Consider the following 21,404-nt stretch of genomic DNA (forward strand, 5'->3'; position numbering starts at 1 on the left):
TCACATAACTGGGAAGGACAATGTGCAGGCCGATTTTCTAAGTCACAGCATCTCGATCCCGGCGAGTGGGAGTTGTCCGCCGAGGCGATGAAGCTGATTGTTCGCAGGTGGGGAACTTCTCACATGGATTTGATGGCGACATTGGGCAATGACCAAGCTCCCCGATTCTTCAGCTGCTGGAGGGAACAGTGCTCAGAAGGGGTGGATGCCCTATTCCTCCCTTGGCCCACCGACATTCTCCTCTTTCCCCCCCCCCCCCCCCCCCGGTCCTTGGTGGGAAAGGTTCTCAGAAGAATAGAACTCCACAGGGGTCCGGTCGTTCTCTTAGCTCCCGAATGGCTGCGCAGACCGTGATTCACGGATCTAGTGAATTTAGCAATGGACGGCCCTCTTCATCTCGGTCATCTTCCACATCTTCTCAGGCAAGGTCAGAATTTTTCAATCAGGTGGATCGCTTCTGTCTAGTGGCTTGGCTTTTGAACAGCGGAGATTGAGAAAAGAGGATATAAGGAGAGGAGGTTATATCTACCCTTCTGCACGCTCGTAAGACCTCTACTTCGCTCACCTATGTCCGGGTTTGGAAGGTCTTCAAAGCGGCTTGCGCAGAATCGGGGATATCTGTTCGCTCTGCCCCGGTCTCCTTGGTTCTTTCCTTCCTCCAGGAGGGCCTCTCTAAGGGCGTTTCTCTCAGCTCCTTATGCATCCAAGTGTCCGCCCGTGGCTCCCTCCTCGGCAGTATGGAAGGTCTCCCGCTAGTGTCTCACCCAGATGTGGTCCGTTTTCTCAAAGGGGTCAAGCATTTGAAGCTGCCCGTCCGAGTCACTTGTCCTTCATGGAGTCTTAATTTGGTTCTGCGGGCTCTCTGTGGGGCTCCCTTTGAACCTCTCAGTCGGGCTAATCTCAAAGACTTGACGCTCAAGACTGTTTTCTTGGTCTCTGTTTGCTCCGCCAGGTGCGTGTCTGAGATCCAGGCGTTTTCTTGCCCTTCTTGCATTTTTCTGATTCGGGTGTTTCCCTTAAGACTGTACCTTCCTTCTTGCCGAAGGTTGTCTCCTCCTTCCATGTCAACCAGATGGTGGAACTCCCGGCATTCTCTGAGGATGTTGCGGGTCCCGCCGGCTATGACCTTCGCCGTCTGGATGTTAAACGCGTCCTCTTGCGTTACCTTCAGGTCACAAATGAATTTCGGGTCTCTGACCACCTCTTTGTCCTCTGGAGTGGCCCAAATAGGGGCAAACAGGCTTCTAAGACCACAATCGCTCGATGGTTAAAGGAGGCAATTTCTTTGGCCTATATCTGCCAAGGCCGAATGATTCCTGAGGGTCTGAAGGCTCATTCTTTGTGTTCTCAGGCCACCTCCTGGGCGGGGAGTCAATCTGTTTTTCCCCAGGAAATTTGCAGGGTGGCGACTTGGAAATCTCTGCATACCTTCGCTCGGCATTATCGCCTTGATGTTCAAGCACCAGTCTTCGGTTCTTTCGGAAGGCAGGTGCTTCGAGCGGGACTTGTTCGGTCCCACCCTGTCTAGGGAAGCTTGGGTACATCCCATGGTCTGGACTGATCTGGGTACGTACAGGGAAAGGAAAATTAGTTCTTACCTGTTAATTTTCGTTCCTGTAGTACCACTGATCAGTCCAGACGCCCTTCCTTGTACTCTGTCGTCCGCTCGAAGTTTTCTCTCCTTCCCTTGCAGGATATGTTCGGCGTTCTCAGATACCTTATGGTTATAATTGAGGCACTGGAAGCATCTCAGTGATGGCTATGATTCAAGAGCATTTTTTCCTCTACAGAGTTCCTATAGTTACGATTGTTAACGTTTTTTTCTGAGTTCTCTGGTTCTTAGTTGAGTTCTCTTGTTACTTGCTTGATTCCTGAGGATTCTCTTTATAATTTCTGCTTTGACAATAGTCATACTGAAGGGTTGCAGGGTAGACTCTGTCCTGTTATAGGATATCCTTACAGTTTTGGTCTGTCTCCATCTGCTGGACAGGAGGCTCAACCCATGGTCTGGACTGATCCGTGGTACTACAGGAACGAAAATTAACAGGTAAAAATTAATTTTCCTATGCCAGCTGCTAGTTAATTCTGTCATGACACTGTGAGATGCTTGCTGTCTTGATCATGGGTTGGGTTTTTTTTGTTTGATGGAGGGAGGGGGAGTAGTTGTAACTTGCATAGCGGTAAAGATGTTGCAGTCTTGTGTGGATTTTAAATGCCTCTGTACTAAACCACATCTTGGACACCAAATCTCAGTAGGTTGTCATGGTAAACCTTAGTGTGCAGCTTCTTAAGGAAGGCAGGGTAATAGTGGAAGATGTCACTCAGAGGCAGCCTAGAGCCTATTATAATGGACTAGGACTATGAAGAAAGACTTCCATGCAGTGAGGGGAGGTTGCCTCCTGGTTTTCTTTGTGGTCAGCAGATCCTTGTTACAAGCTCCACTTGCTGTCCCCTTCCTGCTGGCAGTGGATGCTGGTCTGTCACTGAACACACATTATGAATCTGACCCACTCTTTGCTGCTCTACACAAGCTGTCAGATTGCTGGGCAAGGGACCGTGTAAAGGACAGATTATCATTTTTTAATGACAGTATTATTGTGTTTGAAGTTTCTTTTACCACTGCTGATCGAGAAAATGGACTCCGATGTGCAGAGTGCAAAACTGGATTCTCTACAGACTTTGGTAAGAAAAACGTTTTGCTGTATGTTGTCAGTTTCTTGCATTAAGAGTTGTGTGATTTTTATGGAGGCTGGGCACCCGGGGTTATGGGTTGGGATGTTTCGTCTTCAGTTCTTAGCCAACTTCAGGTTCCTCACATCCAGCCTGAGGTGCTTCCATGCAGCATTTTTCATAAAGTTGAATTAATTTTAATGTGCTTTGTTTTCACTTGAATGAAGACAACTTTCTGTGACTAGGAGTGTAGAAGGGATGTAGCAAATTACTATCAGGCCGATACAGAAAGAAATGCGGGAGAGCAGGCGAGCGCACAGGCCAGTGCCCTGTGCACGCAATACAGTAAATAAAATTATGCTAATTAGGGACACTAGTGCGTCCCTAGCGCCTCCTTTTTGACAGGAGCGGCGGCTGTCAGCAGGTTTGACAACCAACGCTCAATTTTGCTGGCGTCTGTTCTCAGACCCGCTGACAGCCACGGGTTCAGAAACTGGACGCCGGCAAAATTGAGTGTCCGGTTTTTCAAGCCGCAGGCGGATTTTTAATTTTTTAATTATTTTTTTTACTTTGGGGACCTCTGACTTTTTTCGCCAGGATATTAAGTCAGAGGGTGTACAGAAATGTGCCGAGAGAAATTAACGCCTACCTTTGGGTAGGCGCTAATTTCTGAAAGTAAAATGTGTGGCTTGGCTGCACATTTTACTTTCTGAATCGCGCGGGAATAACTAATAGGGCCATCAACATGCATGTGCATGTTGCGGGTGCTATTAGTTTCGGGGGCGGGGGGGAGGGGGGTTGGATGCGTGTTTTCGATGCGCTATTACCCCTTACTGAATAAGGGGTAAAGCTAGCGCTCGAAAACGCGCGTCCAACTGCGGGTTAACAGTGCTCTCCGCCGGAGCACACTGTACTGTATCAGCCTGTATGAGAGAGAGAGAGAAACTATACATTATAAAGTTACTTACTGTATGTACTGGGTCTGATCTTCTTACAATGCTTCCCCAGTGGTGCCTGTCGCCTTTCCATACCTCATGGCAGGCAGGTAGTTTTTCTTGCCATGTTTTGTGACTCCCAGGTGCTATGAGCTGCCATGAGAAAATGTAGAAACTCCTATGCCTTATCAGATTAAACTGGAGATATCCCAGCTGCTCACCCAGCTTTGCAGTATATAGGTTCATTCTCCTATGTATTTGTGATATGAAACATAACAGTCTTCAAAAGAGCTTGTCCCTTAATATTGGTGCCTAGTAAAAGATTAATACGGTCACCGAGGCAAAATTTATATAAAAACCATGTAATGTTTGTAAGGAAGCCAAAGAAAGTAGGTGGAAACCCAAAATCACTAGTTTACTTCAGAGACAGTAATAGTGATTGGGACAAAACTTGAAAGTCCTCAAAACTCAAACAGCTGTTCAAAAAGGTATTTTATTCATTTATAGAAACTGACATCTTAATGAATCATGTTCACGGCCCCCCCCCCCCCCCCCCCCCCCCCCCCCCCCGACATGGACCGTGTTTCAATTAACTGCATCGGGACGGACAGATCTCAGTCTTAGCAGAGTACGAGCGAGTCTCTTGCTAAACCTTGCTGCAGAGAGCTCTTCCCTACATGTATATAGGAACAGCACGGCACCTGCCTATTGAAGTTCTTTGTTGTCAATAAGCTGTGCTCTGACCTCATCAATAAACCCTTGCACCACCTATACTGAGATCTGGTCCCTCCCGATGTAGTTAATCGAAACACGGTCCGTATCGGGGGGGGGGTCCGTGAACATGATTCATTAAGACGTCCGTTTCTATAAATGAATAAAACATCTCTTTGAACAGCTGCTTGAGTTTTGTGGACTTTCATGTTTTGTCCCAATCACTATTACCTTCTCTGATGTTTGTAAGGAAACCATGCCACAGTAATGGGATCTGTATTTTCACCAATAGCTGAGTTCTGCCCCTAGGACTGGTAACACAAGTTTGTTTATTTATTTATTTATTTATTTAGCATTTTTCTATACCGACTTTCCAATAACAGAATTACTGATCAATTCGGTTTACATTCTAAACAATAACAATGACAAGTCAATATCTTACAATGAACAGGTTGAATTAACTTGGATTAAGATATATGGAGGTTAATAACATAATTACAAGGTACGGTGCCTAATGTAGGCTGGAGGTTGGGTTTTGATATTAGACTGCCAAAGATCAAGTGAATTTTAGAGAAGGTCTATATAGTTCTCTAGCGTGTTACCACGTAGGGATCATTGGCATGGGTATTCCGCAGGTTGATGTTATGGGAAAGCTTGGTTGAATAACCAAGTCTTGGTTACAAGTTCCCTGTACGTACCCGGATCAGCCCAGACAGTGGGTTGTGTCTCCCTTTGCTGGAGGCCTCTTCATTTGATCTTGGCTTAGTATAAAATGTTATTGATGTATAATGCCCTGGCTTTCAATTTTGCTTTTTGGTGGTGGGTTTTTGGGACTGTTCATTGAATGCTCCTGTGCTGAGTAGATTGACAGTAGAAATTGGATGAGTTGGGAGAATAAAACATCTTATTTAATGGAGTTGTATTTTGTCCATGTTCAGAATGCCTGCTGTGCCATCTATGGACAGAAAGAGCTGAAGGAATTTCTTCCAGGTCTCTGGTCATCCATTCGAAGAGAGGTAATGTTGCCATGAGCCATACAAAGGCAGCACAGGGCAGTGTTAGCCCACTAAAGGTGCTTGCTCCCTCCCTCCCTTCTTTGTGAATGTTGGTTCAAATTGAAGGGGTAATTTTCAAAGACTTGGGCGGGGGTCGTGTGCATAAAGTTGGCATAAGCGTGCGTATGTAGCCTCGTGTGCCCTCTAAGCATATTTTTGGAAGGGCAGGAATCTGCACGTGCTGTCACTGCCATGCAGAAAAGTTTGCGCATGCAAAAGGGATGTTTCGAGGGCGTTCTGGTGGGGTTTTGGAAGAATGCACACACTTACATATTTTATTAATGAAATACATGCACCCATCACCAACCATGCATGCATGGTTTTTCACGTGCTAATCAAGTCACGAATATTAAATCTGACTTCTCTTTTGTCGATAGTTTTATAGATGTGGGTGAACTGTGGGAGGGTGTGGGTCAATTGGGGGAGGTCTCGTTGAATTGGTGCTTGGAAATACACCACAAGTAAGTATATTCATGAGCAAGATATGCACATACATCAGTCAACTCTATAAAATATCTGCCTCCATGCATAAACTGAGGGTTATTACACATACGTTACAATTATTTAACGTGTAAAATAGATGCAGATCCCTGCATTAAAAAAAGGTGTGTGCACAGAAACATATATGCATACTTTTAGGGTGGTGATACCCTATACGGTTCCTGTTGCACAGTTTATAAAATACAAGTGTAATTTTAGGAGCACCTACTTAGCAGGCTAATTTTAAAATGAGCGCATGTGCACGTGCATATCTGCATGCGAGCAGAGATATGGTAATGGTCATTTATTTTTTATAAAACTGATTTTCACAATCACACATCAAAACTGTAAAATTTAAAAAGTAATATAATATAGTAAACAATATAAAAATGAAAATTAAAAAGGTGATACAATATAGCAAAACCAAAATACAAAACATAAACACATTAAAAATAGAAAACATTTAAATCGATATAAAAATAAAAATCAAGTTCCCACAGCTCATGTGTTTTAGCAATAAGTTCAGTAAAACAGAAATTGCAAGAAGAGCTTAAAATGGTCGTGGTTTTAAAAAAAAATTTTGAGAACAACCAGGATTTAACCAATTTCCTGAATTTCGAAAAATTGCCTTCCAAATGAATATCCAGAGGCAATGAGTTCTAAAGTACAGGGGCCTGATATTGAAACACAGACTGTTGCGTACCCTCTAAATACATTTTCTTCAGAGAGGGCAACTTAAGGAGATCTGTTTGAGATGATCTCAGACACCGTGTTGGTTGATAAGGGATCAATAAATTGAACACATGTTCGGGAAGATCCTTGGAAAGTGCTTTATGGGTCAAGCAGAGTACATTATTAAACACAATTCTACAACGAATGGATAACCAGTGTAGCCCTTTAGAAACAGAGAAATATGGTTGAATTTTGATAAATCCTTTATGATCTTAGCTGAAGTATTCTGCAGCAACTGTAATCTTTTTAATTTGGATTCAGTGACTCCTAAATACAAATAATACAGTAATCAATTTTAGAATGTACTAATGTACAAGATAACATAGTCATATCAGATACTTACAAGTGAAGTTTTAATCGGCGGATCATCCTAAGATTGAAAAAAACGACTTGGGCACTATGGACACCTGTTTGTTCATAGATAATATATGATCCAAATACATTTTGAAAATTTTAATATCCTCCAAAAGAGTTATACTACAATTATTCATAGAGGGAGACCACTTTAATATTTGACTCACGACCACCAAACCAAATGGCTTTGGATTATTGTGGGTTCACCAGCAGTTTGTGTGTACTCAACCAGTCAGCGATCTTATTCAAGCAGTCATTAAACCTAGTCATATCCAAACCTGATTCAGAGTTGAAAGAAGCAACAACTTGTATGTCATCTACATAAACATAACTGTAGCCCTACTCATGAATGATTTTGGGAAGTGGGGTAAAAAAAAAGGTTAAACAGAAGGGGATAAGATTAGACCCCTGTGGAACACCACATCCTTTAAAGCTGACATTTCATCACCCCATTTGATCCTAAATTGGCAATTCTTCAAAAAAAGATCTAACCCATTGCCAAATAATCCTTGATATTCTGAGCTCATACAAATGTGATAACAAAAGAACATGATTGATTCTGTGAAAAGCTGCACCGATGTCTATGCACTATTACATCTTGTCCCTTATCGATATTTAGCCTGATTTAGGTCAAAAGTGCCAAAAGAGAAGTTTCACTAATAAAATTTTGGTGAAAACTTGATAGTTTCGGATGGCATGCATTAACTTTATTTACAAAATCACAAAGTTGAACAAAAATAACTTTTTCTCTTGCTTTCATCACAAATGGGATGTTTGAGACTGGATGATAATTCTTAAGGTTCACTAGCATCCAAATTTTTCTTTTTTAGAATTGGGCAAACTGGTGAAAGCTTTAAAATAGCTGGAATTTACCAAAGGCATTAAACATTTAGCTAATCCCAAATCCTTAACTTTAAACAAAAATGAAGGCATAGGATCCAAGTTTTTTCCATACTGATCGACCCATTGGCTGAACCTTAAAACACACCACGGAATCATTGTTTGATTCTAGCAACATGATTTGATCCTCTGAACATTGAGGAGAGCTTGGAAAAGTCTTGTATCTTCTGAGTTTTCTGCTGGAAAAAATTAGCCAATTTTTCCGCAGACAAACATGGAACTTCAGGAGGACCAAATGAGGATAAGTGACATGTGGCAAACAGAAAAAAGTTGTTTCGTTTTATTTTCAACCAGTCTCTCTATTTATTTGCAATATAATCTCTTTGCTATTTTGATCTCATGCTTATATGATGAAATAGCTGCTTTGCAAACAAGCATATTTTCCAAGGTCTTCTCCTTGCGCCACTATCTTTCACAGTGCTGAACCTACTTTATCAAAATCAAAAGGCCGGAATGAAACCAAATATTAGAAAATGTTAAACACTTGGATTTCTTAAGAGGGGCAACCTCCTCCGGTGATTTACTTAAAATAGAGTTCCAGGTCACCACTTGCTGATCCAAGGTCATAATAGCAAAATCAGCTGGAAACTATTGGACATTCTCCAGCAACACTAATTTATCAGTGTTTTGAAAATTACGGCATGATCTAACTACTGAATGATCTTTGGCAGCCTTAGATAAATTATTTACAGAAAACAAGAGAAGAGCGTGATCAGTCCAGGATAAAAATGTGTTTGTGGGAGTGCCAGATAATTGAATCTTCCCCCAAAGTAAAAATCAAATCCAGTGTGTCTTTTTTTTTTTTATGTGTGGGACCAATGACATGCTGAATAAGATTAAGATCATACATAATCTGTAAAAAGTCCAAGTCACTCAGTACATCTTAACACACAAGCGTTTTACATAAACTGTTTTACTCAAAGTAACTAACTAGACAAATGACAATATCATACGATGTTTATGCTCAAACAGTGTAATCTGCAGCCTCTCACCGCGCAATGGGTCACAGGCTGTAGTCAGCTCACAGAGCTTAATTTTTGTAATCATTTACCGTCATTTGTCCCCCCACCAACTACCTTTATTTAAACCATTTCATTAACTATCTAAAGAATTTTTTATTAGTGATTTTAAATTAGAACAGAACGTTCTTCTAAATGTCAAATCCAAAAATAGAATACTTAGCCGTCAGTATTTTTCAGACCAGCCACTCCGGGCTTTGCTGTTAAATTTTAACCAACCCAACATGAATCACGTTTCAACTGAAGTATCAGTCTTCTTCAGGGGAGATATAAATTGTCAATTCAGGCCAATATATTCTGTGTACCCCGGACCAAATTTAAAGGTCTCTTTATTGGGATACAAAAAATGGCACATCTGAGACGCTGACACGCCATTTTTTGTATCCCAATAAAGAGACCTTTAAATTTGGTCCGGGGTACACAGAATATATTGGCCTGAATTGACAATTTATATCTCCCCTGAAGAAGACTGATACTTCAGTTGAAACGTGATTCATGTTGGGTTGGTTAAAATTTAACAGCAAAGCCCGGAGTGGCTGGTCTGAAAAATACTGACGGCTAAGTATTCTATTTTTGGATTTGACATTTAGAAGAACGTTCTGTTCTAATTTAAAATCACTAATAAAAAATTCTTTAGATAGTTAATGAAATGGTTTAAATAAAGGTAGTTGGTGGGGGGACAAATGACGGTAAATGATTACAAAAATTAAGCTCTGTGAGCTGACTACAGCCTGTGACCCATTGCGCAGTGAGAGGCTGCAGATTACACTGTTTGAGCATAAACATCGTATGATATTGTCATTTGTCTAGTTAGTTAGTTTGAGTAAAACAGTTTATGTAAAACGCTTGTGTGTTAAGATGTACTGAGTGAGCTTATTCTCCTCTCTCCTTTGTTCCGTGTTAGATTAAGGAGAGGTAGCTGCTTCATTATTTTGTGATTAAAAGTCCAAGTCATCCATATTACTAGGATTGTCCACATGTACATTAAAATCTCCTAACACAATTAGAGTCGAAAATAGATGCACACTCTGCCAGGAGTTTCAGCCAGAAAAGGTCTCGATTTGTCAGGAGGGTTATACACCACCAAAATCCAAAAAGGAAAGTCTAATTCAACTTTAACCAACAGAACCTCAATCCATTCTAAGGGTCTAAGTTTAATCTCATTAATTTGAAGTAAATTGGAAAAAATCAAAGCTATATCATCACCATGTCTATCTGCCCGTTTCCTAGCATGTAGCCAGATGGACTCAAGACCAATGGGTTTATGCTCCCCTGCTAGCAAATGGAGACTGAGTCAGGTTTCAAAGCTGACGTCACCCTAGATACACCCCTGCAGTGACCTCAGCTATTCAGTATCTCTCAGTCTCCTAGCAAATGTGGATTGTGCCTTCCCTATCGGGAACACGGTACTCTTTAGAAGAGGAAATTTTACCTTTGAATTGGAGAAAGATCGAGCCCCGCTCTCCTGCGGTGATAATTAATGGTCCCTCCCCCAGTTGAGAATTCCTGAGGTGATTTCCGAGATCCCTCAGAGGTCTGCCTTGATCCCGTAGCTGGTTCCTTGCGTTGACTCAGCTGCTTCAGCAGCTGAAAAGCAGCGGGCACAGGAAGCCAAGCATGGCAGTGACTGCCTATGCCCTCTCCCCTCTCAGCCGGAGACCATCTCTGTCCTCAACCAGTAAGCTCTGAGCCCAGGTAAGTAAAGAAGAACTCCTCTGATTCAGAGACGTGGAAGGGCTCTGATAAGTCTTTCCTTCGGTCTCTTGCTCGGTGCGCCGTACTGAAGGGAACGTCTGTCTGCCCTATTCTTAGTATAAAAAAAATTAATCATTGGGACACGCTGCCTGAAGGCAAACGTTTCTGCATGTAGCCTGGTTTCAAAAGTGTCAAAAAATGCATTTTATACTCAATTAAATTGGACACTAAAAGTGTCCAAGAATTTAAAGAAAAAAAACATTTAATAGCCCACAATTAATCTCCATAAACCTCTTGCACTTTGGGCTCTGTAAACATTTACAAAAGGGAAACAACAAAGTAGGCAGTTGACAAGGTCTTTGAAATTTAGATCTTCTAAAATCTCGTCTAATGATAATGGGGATAAAAGCCATAGACCAGTCTTAAAAATGTAACCATAAAAGAAAATTTAAATTCCAACGCTAAATAAGTCTTTCATAGGACTTTGCCGGTTTAACACCCACACGTAAGAACATAAGAACATAAGAAAATGCCATACTGGGTCAGACCAAGGGTCCATCAAGCCCAGCATCCTGTTTCCAACAGTGGCCAATCCAGGCCATAAGAACCTGGCAAGTACCCAAAAACTAAGTCTGTTCCATGTAACCATTGCTAATGGCAGTGGCTAGATTTTATAACCTGCTCACATGAGGGACATTCTCAGTTTTTTCATTCAGTCCACTAGTTTGCCCAGTCAATCTTGAGGTCTTGCAGACTGATCTAGTTCTTCAGCCTAAATGCCCCCCCAGTTGAACGGGACCCCTCACCCTGTCCTGTAAACCCTAAAATGCAATATCTACAGACTTGCTCCTCATCAGGCGCTAACAAACCAAAGAGCGCCGCCACCTCTGGTTTTAAAAAAAACGGAGTTGCGTGTGTAATGGTTGGCCCCGCTCTGAAACGCCCATGCCCTGCCTCTTTTCCTCACCCTTATATTTTGCACGCACACATACACGCACGTGTAGTCATCTTAGCACAAGCAATGCTTTTAAAATCGACTCCTAGGCGTATATGTGCTGAGTTTTGCACACTATTGAAAATTACCTTCTGAATGTAGAACCAGGTAGTGATACTGAAACTGTTGAAAAGAATATACACAGTGTCAGCAAGATCTTCAAACTTAACTTTTAAATGCTGTTGTGATGTTGAAGAAATGCTTCTGGGCTTTGCTAGATAAGACCAATGTGTAAACAGGACTGCAGCCATAACAGTATATTTGCCTCTTGGCTACCCCTTCACAGTGTAGTCAGCCAAAAATGTAGGTGAGGTAATGGGTGCTGGGTGACATCATTCCACAGCTTGCTTGTTCCCCATTTCAGAGTTTAACTCAACGTGAACATTGTCTTGCATGAAAAAAACAAAACAAAACCCTGTGTAGTGCATCTCTTCCCTGGGATCCAGGATATTTCTCACTGTATCCACAGGTAGTAGCATTATTATGAGGCTGTGGTCTGATTTCTAAGCTTCTAGTTCTGATGCTTTGTTGGATATCTACCTTCTAAAGGGGTGTAGAATGGAGCTACAGCCTGTCGCAAAGGATAAGGTTTCCCCTTTCAAACTATCAGATTTGTACCTTGCATTAAATGCTGTGGTCACAAAAGTAACCTTGTAGCTCCATCCATGATATATTTATATTTATAAAAACAAAAGATTTCAAATTGGATTTCTTTCTCTGTCTAGTGCCGGGGTGCGTGAAACTCTATCCACATTGCAGCATTTATGGTAAATCAATTTCAGTGGCTGCATTGGTTTTCCTGCATTTAAAAGACTGAAATGTTATGGACTTATCCGTTTTTTCACTTTTTTTTTTTTTGTTTCAGACCATCTCTTTGTCCTTTGGAGTGGTCCCAACCGGGGTAAGCCGGCTTCTAAGACCACTATTGTGCGGTGGTTGAAAGAAGCGATCTCTTGGCCTATCTTTGCCAAGGTTACCGGTTCCCGAGGGCCTGAAGGCTCATTCTCTGCACTCTCAGGCTACTTCTTGGCAGAGAGCCAATCCGTTTCTCCGCAGGAAATTTGCAGGGCCGCGGTACTCCGGTATACCCTTACCCGTCTTCAGTCAATTCCCGTCGAGTTTGGCCCTTGCGGCCTACTGGCTGTCGACCGCACCGTGGCTCAATTTTTCAAAAGCCATGACGTCTGGGTTCCGTCGGTGCCCTGACTTTACTTGCACCATGTCCATAACAGACCCCCATAAAGTCTGAGTAATGTGCCTCGGGTGCGAGCATGATGTCCTGACTTGCACCAAATGTGCTTTAATGACACCAAAAGGTTGCAAAGCCAGAATGGAGAAAATGGAACTTCTCTTCCGTTCTCAAACTCAGACGCCGTCTATTGCTTAGATGTCGTCCAAACCGGTGCCGTCCCCTTCGCGCCAGCATCGGGCACCAGCCGGTGACCATCCGGCGTCAACTTCCCGGCCATCGACTACCTCTACTCGAGGTAGTCGATGGCCGGGATCGAGGGGGACTAGAGAAGCATAGACACCAAAAGCCTCGGACCATTGATGAAGGAAAATCGACGTCGCTATCATCAGAGCCACCATTGAAGAAACCCCGTCCAGAAAAGGCATCGACCCTTTCTGGGACCAGGTCACCGAGGCAACCCTCATCCAGATGGGTATTGGGAGCCGCGACTCCGCCTTTAATGGTGGTCCCTCCAGCTATGCCTCTGCCTCCTCCCCTTCCGGAGCCGGGGCTGCTTGCTCCAGGTCTCCATGAAGAGCTGGACAGGATGGTTCAGGAGGCCATTAATAAGGCGATGCACGGGTTCCAAGTTCCTCCGACACTGGTGCCGATTGTGGAACCAACCACTGATCCCATTCCAGCAGCATTGGCACTGCTGCTCTCGAAGATGGAAGCGCTTATAGCTGCTTTTCCTTCGATGGGTCCTGGGTCACCGGTGGCTCCGGTGCCTTCTCCACTTACTCTATCATCGAGAGGAGAAACACCATTCAGTCTTCCTCCATCGGGAGTCCTGCCGATGCCTCAGCCATTGATGTGGTCATCGGCACCACCGATCCATCCATCGGTGTCATCGGTGCCTCCAATAATTCCCTTGATGCCTTCAGAGCCTAGACCAGGACCTTCAGGAATACTTTCATCCTGTCCTTCTCAGATTCCTAGAGGAACAGGTGCTGATCCCTTTGACACCTGGACTGACTATTTGTCCGCAGACACCGATGAATTACCATCACCATCTTCTCCTGAAAGCAGGAAACGTTCTCCTCCAGAGGACTTGTCCTTCATAAATTTTGTGAAGGAAATGTCTGAGTTGGTTCCCTTCCAATTACAGACTGAGCAAGATGATAGACACCAAATGATGGAGCTGTTACAATTCCTGGATGCTCCCAAGGAAATAACCTCCATCCCTATCCATCAGCTTCTTTTGGATCTTCTCAAAAAGAATTGGGAATACCCTGGTTCGGTAGCTCCAGTCAGCCAAAAGGCAGATACCACTTACTTGGTCCAGTCAGCCCCAGGGTTCCAAAAACCTCAGCTGGATCACCAATCTGTGGTGGTAGAATCTGCCCAAAAGAGGGAACGACGCTCAAAACCCCACTCTTCCTTTCCCCCCCCCCCCCCCCCAAGGTAAGGAGCAGAAATTCCTGGATGCCATTGGCCGGCGTGTCTTCCAGGGATCAGTGCTCATCTCTCAGATCGCCTCTTACCAGCTCTATATGACCCAATATAATAGGGTCTTATTCAAGCAGATACAGGACTTTGCAAAGTCCCTGCCTCAGCAATTCCAGTAACAGCTACAAACCCTGGCTCACAAAAGTTTCGAAATGGGGAAACATGAAATAAGGTCCTCTTACGATATCTTCAACACCACGTCCAGGGTATCTGCAGCTGCTATTTCTGCAAGATGGGCCTGGCTAAAGTCTTTGGACTTGCGCCCTGAAGTACAAGACAGATTGTCTGATCTGCCTTGCATAGGAGACAATCTGTTTGAACAGATCCAGCGGACGGTGGTGGAACTCAAAGAGCATCATGAGACCCTTTGCCAACTCTCTCTGATGCCTCCTGAGTATTCCTCTAAACAACCATTCAGGAAGGACACCAAAAAGTCGTTCTTCCGTCCAAAGACATCCTATCCATCACAGTCTAGAAGTCGTTCTACTAGACCTTTCCAGAAGGCCCAGTTTCGTCAACCTCGGAAGCAAAAGCCGCAAGCAGCTCTTTAGCTGGGCCCTGCTTCCGGTTTTTTGACTCCTGCATAGAGAGCAGCAACCAGTTTCCACTGCCACAGATTCCAGTGTGAGGTCGATTGTGCCATTTCATCAACATCTGGCACACAATCACTTCAGACCAGTGGGTCCTTGCCATAATCTCTCAGGGTTATCACCTGAACTTTCTCTCTATACCACCGGATTTCCCACCTCTGCAGACATGGGGAACATCCGTCCACTCACCACTCCTGGAACAGGAGGTCTCCCTCCCCCTCCAGTCCAGAGCAATAGAACCAGAGCCCTACTCCCAACAGGGCCTAGGATTCTGTTCCCGGTACATCTAATCACCAAAACATCAGGTGGCGTTTGTCCAATTTTGGACCTGCATGCCCTCAACAAGTACCTCCAACGAGAAAAGTTCAAGATGGTGATCCTGGGTTCCCTACTTCCTTTTCTGCAAAGAGGAGACTGGCTCTGCTCTCTAGACCTCTAGGATGAGATGCCATCTCATCGCAGATTTCTGGTAGGCCCCAGGCACTATCAGTACCGAGTGCTACCATTCAGCCTGGCATCTGCACCTCGAGTCTTCACCAAGTGCCTCATAATAGTAGCAGCCTTCCTCAGGACCCAAGGTGTTCATGTCTACCCCTATCTAGACGATTGGTTGATCTGCTCTGTTGTCCCTACAACTTACCTTACACATTCTGATTTTGCTAGGATTTCTCGTCAATTACACAAAATCCTGCTTAGTCCCATCTCAAACTTTGTCCTTCATAGGGGCAGACTTGGACACCTTTCAAGTAAAGGCTTTTCTGCCTCGACAGCGAGCTCTCACTCTCATTTCTCTCGCACGCCAGCTACAGTCTCAACACAGCTCGACTGCACGTCACTTCCTCATCCTGCTGGGACACATGGCGTCCTCGGTACAGGTTACCCCGATGGCCATGAGTCATGCAGTGGACTTTAAGGTCACAATGGACTCAATCTGTCCAATCACTATTGACCATTGTCCACATTACCGACCCACTCCGCCAGTCTCTGGCTTGGTGGAAAAATCAGATCAATCTCCTACAAGGCCTGCCCTTCCAGACTCCAAATCCTCAAATAACTCTCACCACCGATGCTTCCAACCTCGGTTGGGGAGCACATGTTGCCAATTGGCAAACCCAAGGAGTTTGGTCTCTAGAGGAAGCCAAACACCAAATCAATTTATCTGGAGCTATGAGCAATCAGGTATGCTCTCAGGGTGTTTCAAGATTGCCTGTCCAACCAAGTCATTCTAATACAGACGGACAACCAGGTGGCCATGTGGTACATCAACAAACAGGGAGGAATAGGCTCCTACCTACTGTGTACAGATATGGGCGGAGGCCCTCTCCCACTCAATGTACCTCAAGGCCACCTACTTGGGTTGGCAGAGAAGCTGAGTCGTGCCTTTCAACTGCACGAGTGGTCCCTCGACCCCACAGTGGCAGAATCTATATTCCAATGCTGGGGTTATCCTCACATAGACCTCTTTGCGTCACCTCAAATTCGCAAAGTAGAGATCTTTTGCTCTCTCACTCGCAGCCAACACTCACGACCAAGAGATGCGTTCTCCCTCTCAAGGGCGACCGGTCTCCTATATGCATTCCCTCCACTTCCACTTCTCTCAAAGACTCTCGTGAAGCTACGTCAGGACAAGGGAAGCATGATCCTGATGGAAAGCACACTTGGCGCGGCCAGTGAGGTGCTGATTCTTCAGAACCTCTCCATTCGCAGGCACATTCCCTTGGGAAAGGACCCACTTCTGATCAGAGGCGGGTGCCTACGCCACCCCAATCTTCAGGCTTTGCCCCTGACTGCTTGGATGTTGAAAGGTTAATCCTTCAGCCACTTAACCTTTCGGAGCCCATTTCCTTTGTTCTGATTGCTTCACGGAAGCCTTCCATGAGAAAATCTTACCTTTACAAGTGGAACAGGTTTAAATCATGGTGTTCCTCTCAGTCCCTTGATCCCTTTACCTGTTCCACCACGAAGTTTCTAGACTATCTCTGGCACTTGTCAGAATCAGGTCTAAAAACTTCCTCCATCAGAATGCATGTCAGTGCGGTGGCTGCCTTCCATAAAGGTGTTGGGGATGTTCCTATTTCCGTACAACCCCTTGTAACTCGATTTTTGAAGGGCTTGCTCCACCTCAAGCCTCCACTGTGCTCTCCGGCCCCTTCTTGGGACCTCAATCTAGTTTTGGGATGGCTCATGAAACCACCATTCGAGCCTCTCCAATCTTGTGATCTTCGATATATCTCACATGGAAAGTGATTTTTCTTTTGGCAATCACATCCGCTCGCAGAGTTAGTGAATTACAGGCCCTAGTTACCTATCCGCCTTACTCTCAACTTCTGCACGACCCGGTAGTACTCCGCACTCACCCTAAGTTTTTACCTAAGGTAGTATCAGAGTTTCATATCAATCAATCCATTATACTACCCACCTTCTTTCCCAGACCCCATTGTAATCCGGGAGAACAGGCTCTGCATACCCTTGATTGTAAACGGGCTCTAGCGTTCTATCTAGATCATACAGCTGCCCACAGGAAAAGCACTCAATTGTTCCTTTCAATTCCATCAAATTGGGGCAGCCTGTAGGTAAGCAGACTCTCTCTCCTCCTGGTTAGCAGACTACATATCCTTTTGCTATCAGCAAGCAGGCATTCCACTTCAAGACCATGTGAAAGCACACTCTGTCAGGGCCATGGCAACTTCAGTAGCGCACCTACGCTCGGTACCGCTTCCTGATATTTGTAGGGCTTCTACCTGGCGTTCTCTCCATACCTTTACAGCCCACTATTGTTTAGACAAGGCTGGAAGACAAGATTCCATCTTCAGCCAATCTGTGGTACCCACTTATTTGCAACTTGATGTACTACCACCCTTCCGCCTGCCTGTTAGGGTTCAGGATGCCCTGTACCAAATTCCACCCCAGTTGTGCCTGTTGCACGTCTTTGGGTACATTTGGTTCATACTCTGACATCCTCAGCTCGGTACTCACCCATATGTGAGGACTACCATCCTGCTTGTCCTGTGAGAAAGCAAATGTTGCTTACCCTGTAACAGGTGTTCTCACAGGACAGCAGGATGTTAGCCCTCATGAAACCCGCCCGCCACCCCGCGGTGTTGGGTTCGTTATGTTTTCTTATTTTATTTCTTGGCACTTCCTATAGCTTTAAACAAGACTGAAGGGGGACCCCTGCTGGCTGCAGGGTTAGTGCCATGCTGGGCATGCCCAGTAGGTGCCAGTCAAAGTTCTAGAAACTTTGACAAAAGTGTTCCGTGATTGGGCTCCATCCTGTGATGTCACCCATATGTGAGGACTAACATCCTGCTGTCCTGTGAGAACACCTGTTACAGGTAAGCAACATTTGCTATCTTTTGCCATCCTACCCCAACCTGCTTCAGGAAATTGGGCCTGTGATCATAATATGGCAAATGTAAATAAGCATAATATCATCAATAGCCACATTATCTAATACAAAATATCAGCATAATAAAACAATATACTAAAACCCACAGTCTGACCCTCATATAAAGAAGAGACAGTGTTTGACCATTTTTTAACTCTTAATCCTGTTCTGCAAAATGCTTGACTGAATTGACTTTGATGTTAACCAGAGAAATGCAGGTGCAATTCTGAACTGCTGTTGGCAGGTTTTTCATGTTGGTTTTGTGAAAAAGAGAGCAAGTCTAATTGTAGTCACTTGCATGGGAAACTAATCTCCAGGGGTATATTCTGTCTGACCATCCTTCCCTTTCATGGTAGGTATTTCAGACAGCAAGTGAGAAGATTGAAGCGGAGGGTTTATCTGTGCTGCATTCCCTATCTCAGTCTCTGTCCCGCTCGGTGGTTGGCTCAGATGGAGAAGATCTATTGGACTCTTTCTTGAACTGCGTTCTACAGGGTATGTTACCAGAATTCTTTCTAAATCTTTATACCGCAGTGATCAAATCCTGTACTAATATAACGGGGCAAAGGAAGGATATTGAGCTAAGGGATTTGTAGTCTTAAATTGTCATTGTCAGTCATCTGAAGATACTTTTGTCGTCTTAACACAAACTTTAGATTACCATATTGTTTCCAGTATTCAAATTCTATATATTCAGTGGTTCTTGATAAGTCATACAGATGCTCCCTATATCCCATTACGGGAATAAAGCCCTCATAATTTGTTCACACATAGAGACTATTCTAACAGCAAATTTACAGATTCTTCTTCTTTTTACATAAAAACATAAGATTCCCATACTGGGTCAGACCAAAGGGTCATCAAGGCCAGTATCCTGTTTCTAACACTAGCCAATTCAGGCCACACGTACTTGGCAGGATCCTAAACGGTAGATAGATTCCATGCTACTTATCCCAGGGATAAGCAATGGATTCCTGTAATTCCATTTAATAATGTTTTATGGACTTTTCCTCAAGGAACTTGTCCAAACCATTTTTAAACACAGCTACAGTAAAAACCTTCACCACATCCCTGCAGTGAATTGCAGAGCTTAACTGTGCATTGAGTGAAAAAAAAATATTTTCTCTTATTTTTAAATATACAACGTTATAACTTCATTGTGCGTCCCCTAGTCTTTCTACTTTTTGAAAGAGTAAACAGTTGATTCTTACTGGATTTGGTGCCAGGATTATCCTTTAGAAATGCTGCCTTTATGGAGCGGGAAGGCTTGAAGAATAGTAAAATAAAAGGATTTAATGACATAATTCAGTTAAATTTAACATAAACTTTGGAAGGAGGACATTAAGTAAATCTACTGCAGTAGTATATAACTTTAAAAAGGGAGAATGAGGAAACAGAATGAGGAAACATTAAAAAGAACAGTTGCAAAGGTTAAGTTTGCATGAGGCATGAACATTGTTTAAAAATACCATTTTGGAAGCCCAGATAAAATGTATTCTATGTATTAAAGGTGGAAGAAAGACCAAATTTCTGCCATCATGGTTTTAACAGCAAGATGAAAAAAGGCAGTTAAAGCCAAAGGGCATTGTTCAAAAAAAAAAAAGGAAATCATCCTGAATGAAGAAAACAGGCAAGAGCTTAAGCAGTGGCAATCTAGATGTAAAAGACAGGCCAAGAGAGAATATAAAAAGAACCTTGCTAGAGGCAAAAACTAATAATAAAAACTTTTTCAAGCTGACTATATTTTGTCTTGCTTGATGTACATTTGAACCATGGCCCATGTTGGATAAGGGAGGACAAGGTTGATGCAGAAAGATATGTCGATTGCATAGTTTTACCTACTCTGGAACAATTATTTTCTGTGCACAAGACTTAACTCGATGCAGCAAGGAGTTTTGCATGCAGAAAATGTGCATTCCAAAATGTGAGTACTGCTTAGCGCCCTCACATGGAAATCACGTGCAAATGAAGGCATTAAGCAGTATCCCCCCCCGATGCCGGTATTTAGCTTTAGATGGAGTTTACCACCCACTTTGCAAAAAGATGCGCTGGCCCTAACCTGGATTTTATAATGCTGAAAACTTAACTCCTGGTCAGAGGTGGAGTTAAGTTTCCAGCACTGCTATGTGGCACAAAAAAAAGACATCTTTCCTCTCTGCCACCACTTAGCCAGGTAAGTATTGACTTATCCGGCTATCTGGTCGTGGTTAGCTGCCACCACTTAGCTGGATAAGTACTGACTTGTCTGGCTCTCAGGTCAGTTAGTCCATACTTATGTGGCTAAGTGACTGTGGCTAACTGTAGCCAGGTAAGTACTGACTTACCCAGGTAAGTGGTGGTGGTTAGCCACAGCTAGATAAGTCTGCATTTATCCTGCTAAGGGGCAGCAGTTAGCCATAGCCAGATAAAGTAAGATTTAACTGGCTATCCTTTTTTTTTTTTTTTTTTTTTTTTTTTTACTCAGTACGGTCTCTTTCTTCCCTGTTCCCCTCCACCTCCCAGAGTTGAAATGTGCATTTAGCCTGTGCCAGATGCACATTTTAACTCAGTCTATGTACTTTTTAACTCCCAATGTATTTAGCATATCATTAGCTTGCTTCATCAGGAGTTTAAAATATTTTTAATTTTTGCGTTAAAACCATACGCTGAAATCCAGCACACAGTTCCTTAACACACAGGTTATTGTATCAGCCTGTGAATGAATTCTTTTACTCCGTCTTTACTGAGAAGGATATTGGAAACATACCCCCACTGGAAACATTAATTAAACTAAAACCAATGTTTGTGATAATGGAGAATGTAATAGATCAATTTGACAACCTAAAGAGTAACAAATCACCAGGACCAGATGGAATCCACACCAGAGTCCTAAAAGAATTGAAACATGAAATTGCAAACTGTTACTGGTAATCTGTAACCTATCTTTTAGAACAACCACAATACCTGTAGATTGGAGGGTGGCCAGTGTGATGTCAATTTTTAAAAGGGCTCCAGAGGTGATCTGGGAAACTACAGACTGGGGAGCATGATGTTGATGCCGGGCAAAATGGTAGAAGCTGCTATTAAAAACCAAATCGCTGGCCAAATAGATAGACATGGCATAATAGGTTTAGCAAATGGAAGTTTCGACTTACCAAGCATCTAGATTTATTTGAAGGTGTAATAAACATTTATCCTGCTTGATAGTATGTATTTGGATTT

General features: G+C 43.5%; 1 protein-coding gene across 3 annotated transcripts in view; it reads left to right on the plus strand.

The window, feature by feature from the left end:
* The window catches only part of MMS19 (MMS19 homolog, cytosolic iron-sulfur assembly component), a 171,968-nt gene that overhangs the window by 80,522 nt on the left and 70,042 nt on the right, over positions 1-21,404 (plus strand). For 2 of the 3 annotated variants that reach the window (XM_029610161.1, XM_029610159.1), the window contains exons 10-12: positions 2,608-2,682; positions 5,255-5,332; positions 18,560-18,698. In XM_029610161.1, the coding sequence (XP_029466021.1) occupies positions 2,608-2,682; positions 5,255-5,332; positions 18,560-18,698 (292 nt within the window). Of the gene's footprint in view, positions 1-2,590; positions 2,683-5,254; positions 5,333-18,559; positions 18,699-21,404 lie in introns of all 3 variants that reach the window. The other variant, XM_029610162.1, reaches the window with a different exon arrangement.

This window comes from Rhinatrema bivittatum, chromosome 7 (genome assembly GCF_901001135.1).
Source record: "Rhinatrema bivittatum chromosome 7, aRhiBiv1.1, whole genome shotgun sequence".
Classification (NCBI taxonomy): domain Eukaryota; kingdom Metazoa; phylum Chordata; class Amphibia; order Gymnophiona; family Rhinatrematidae; genus Rhinatrema; species Rhinatrema bivittatum.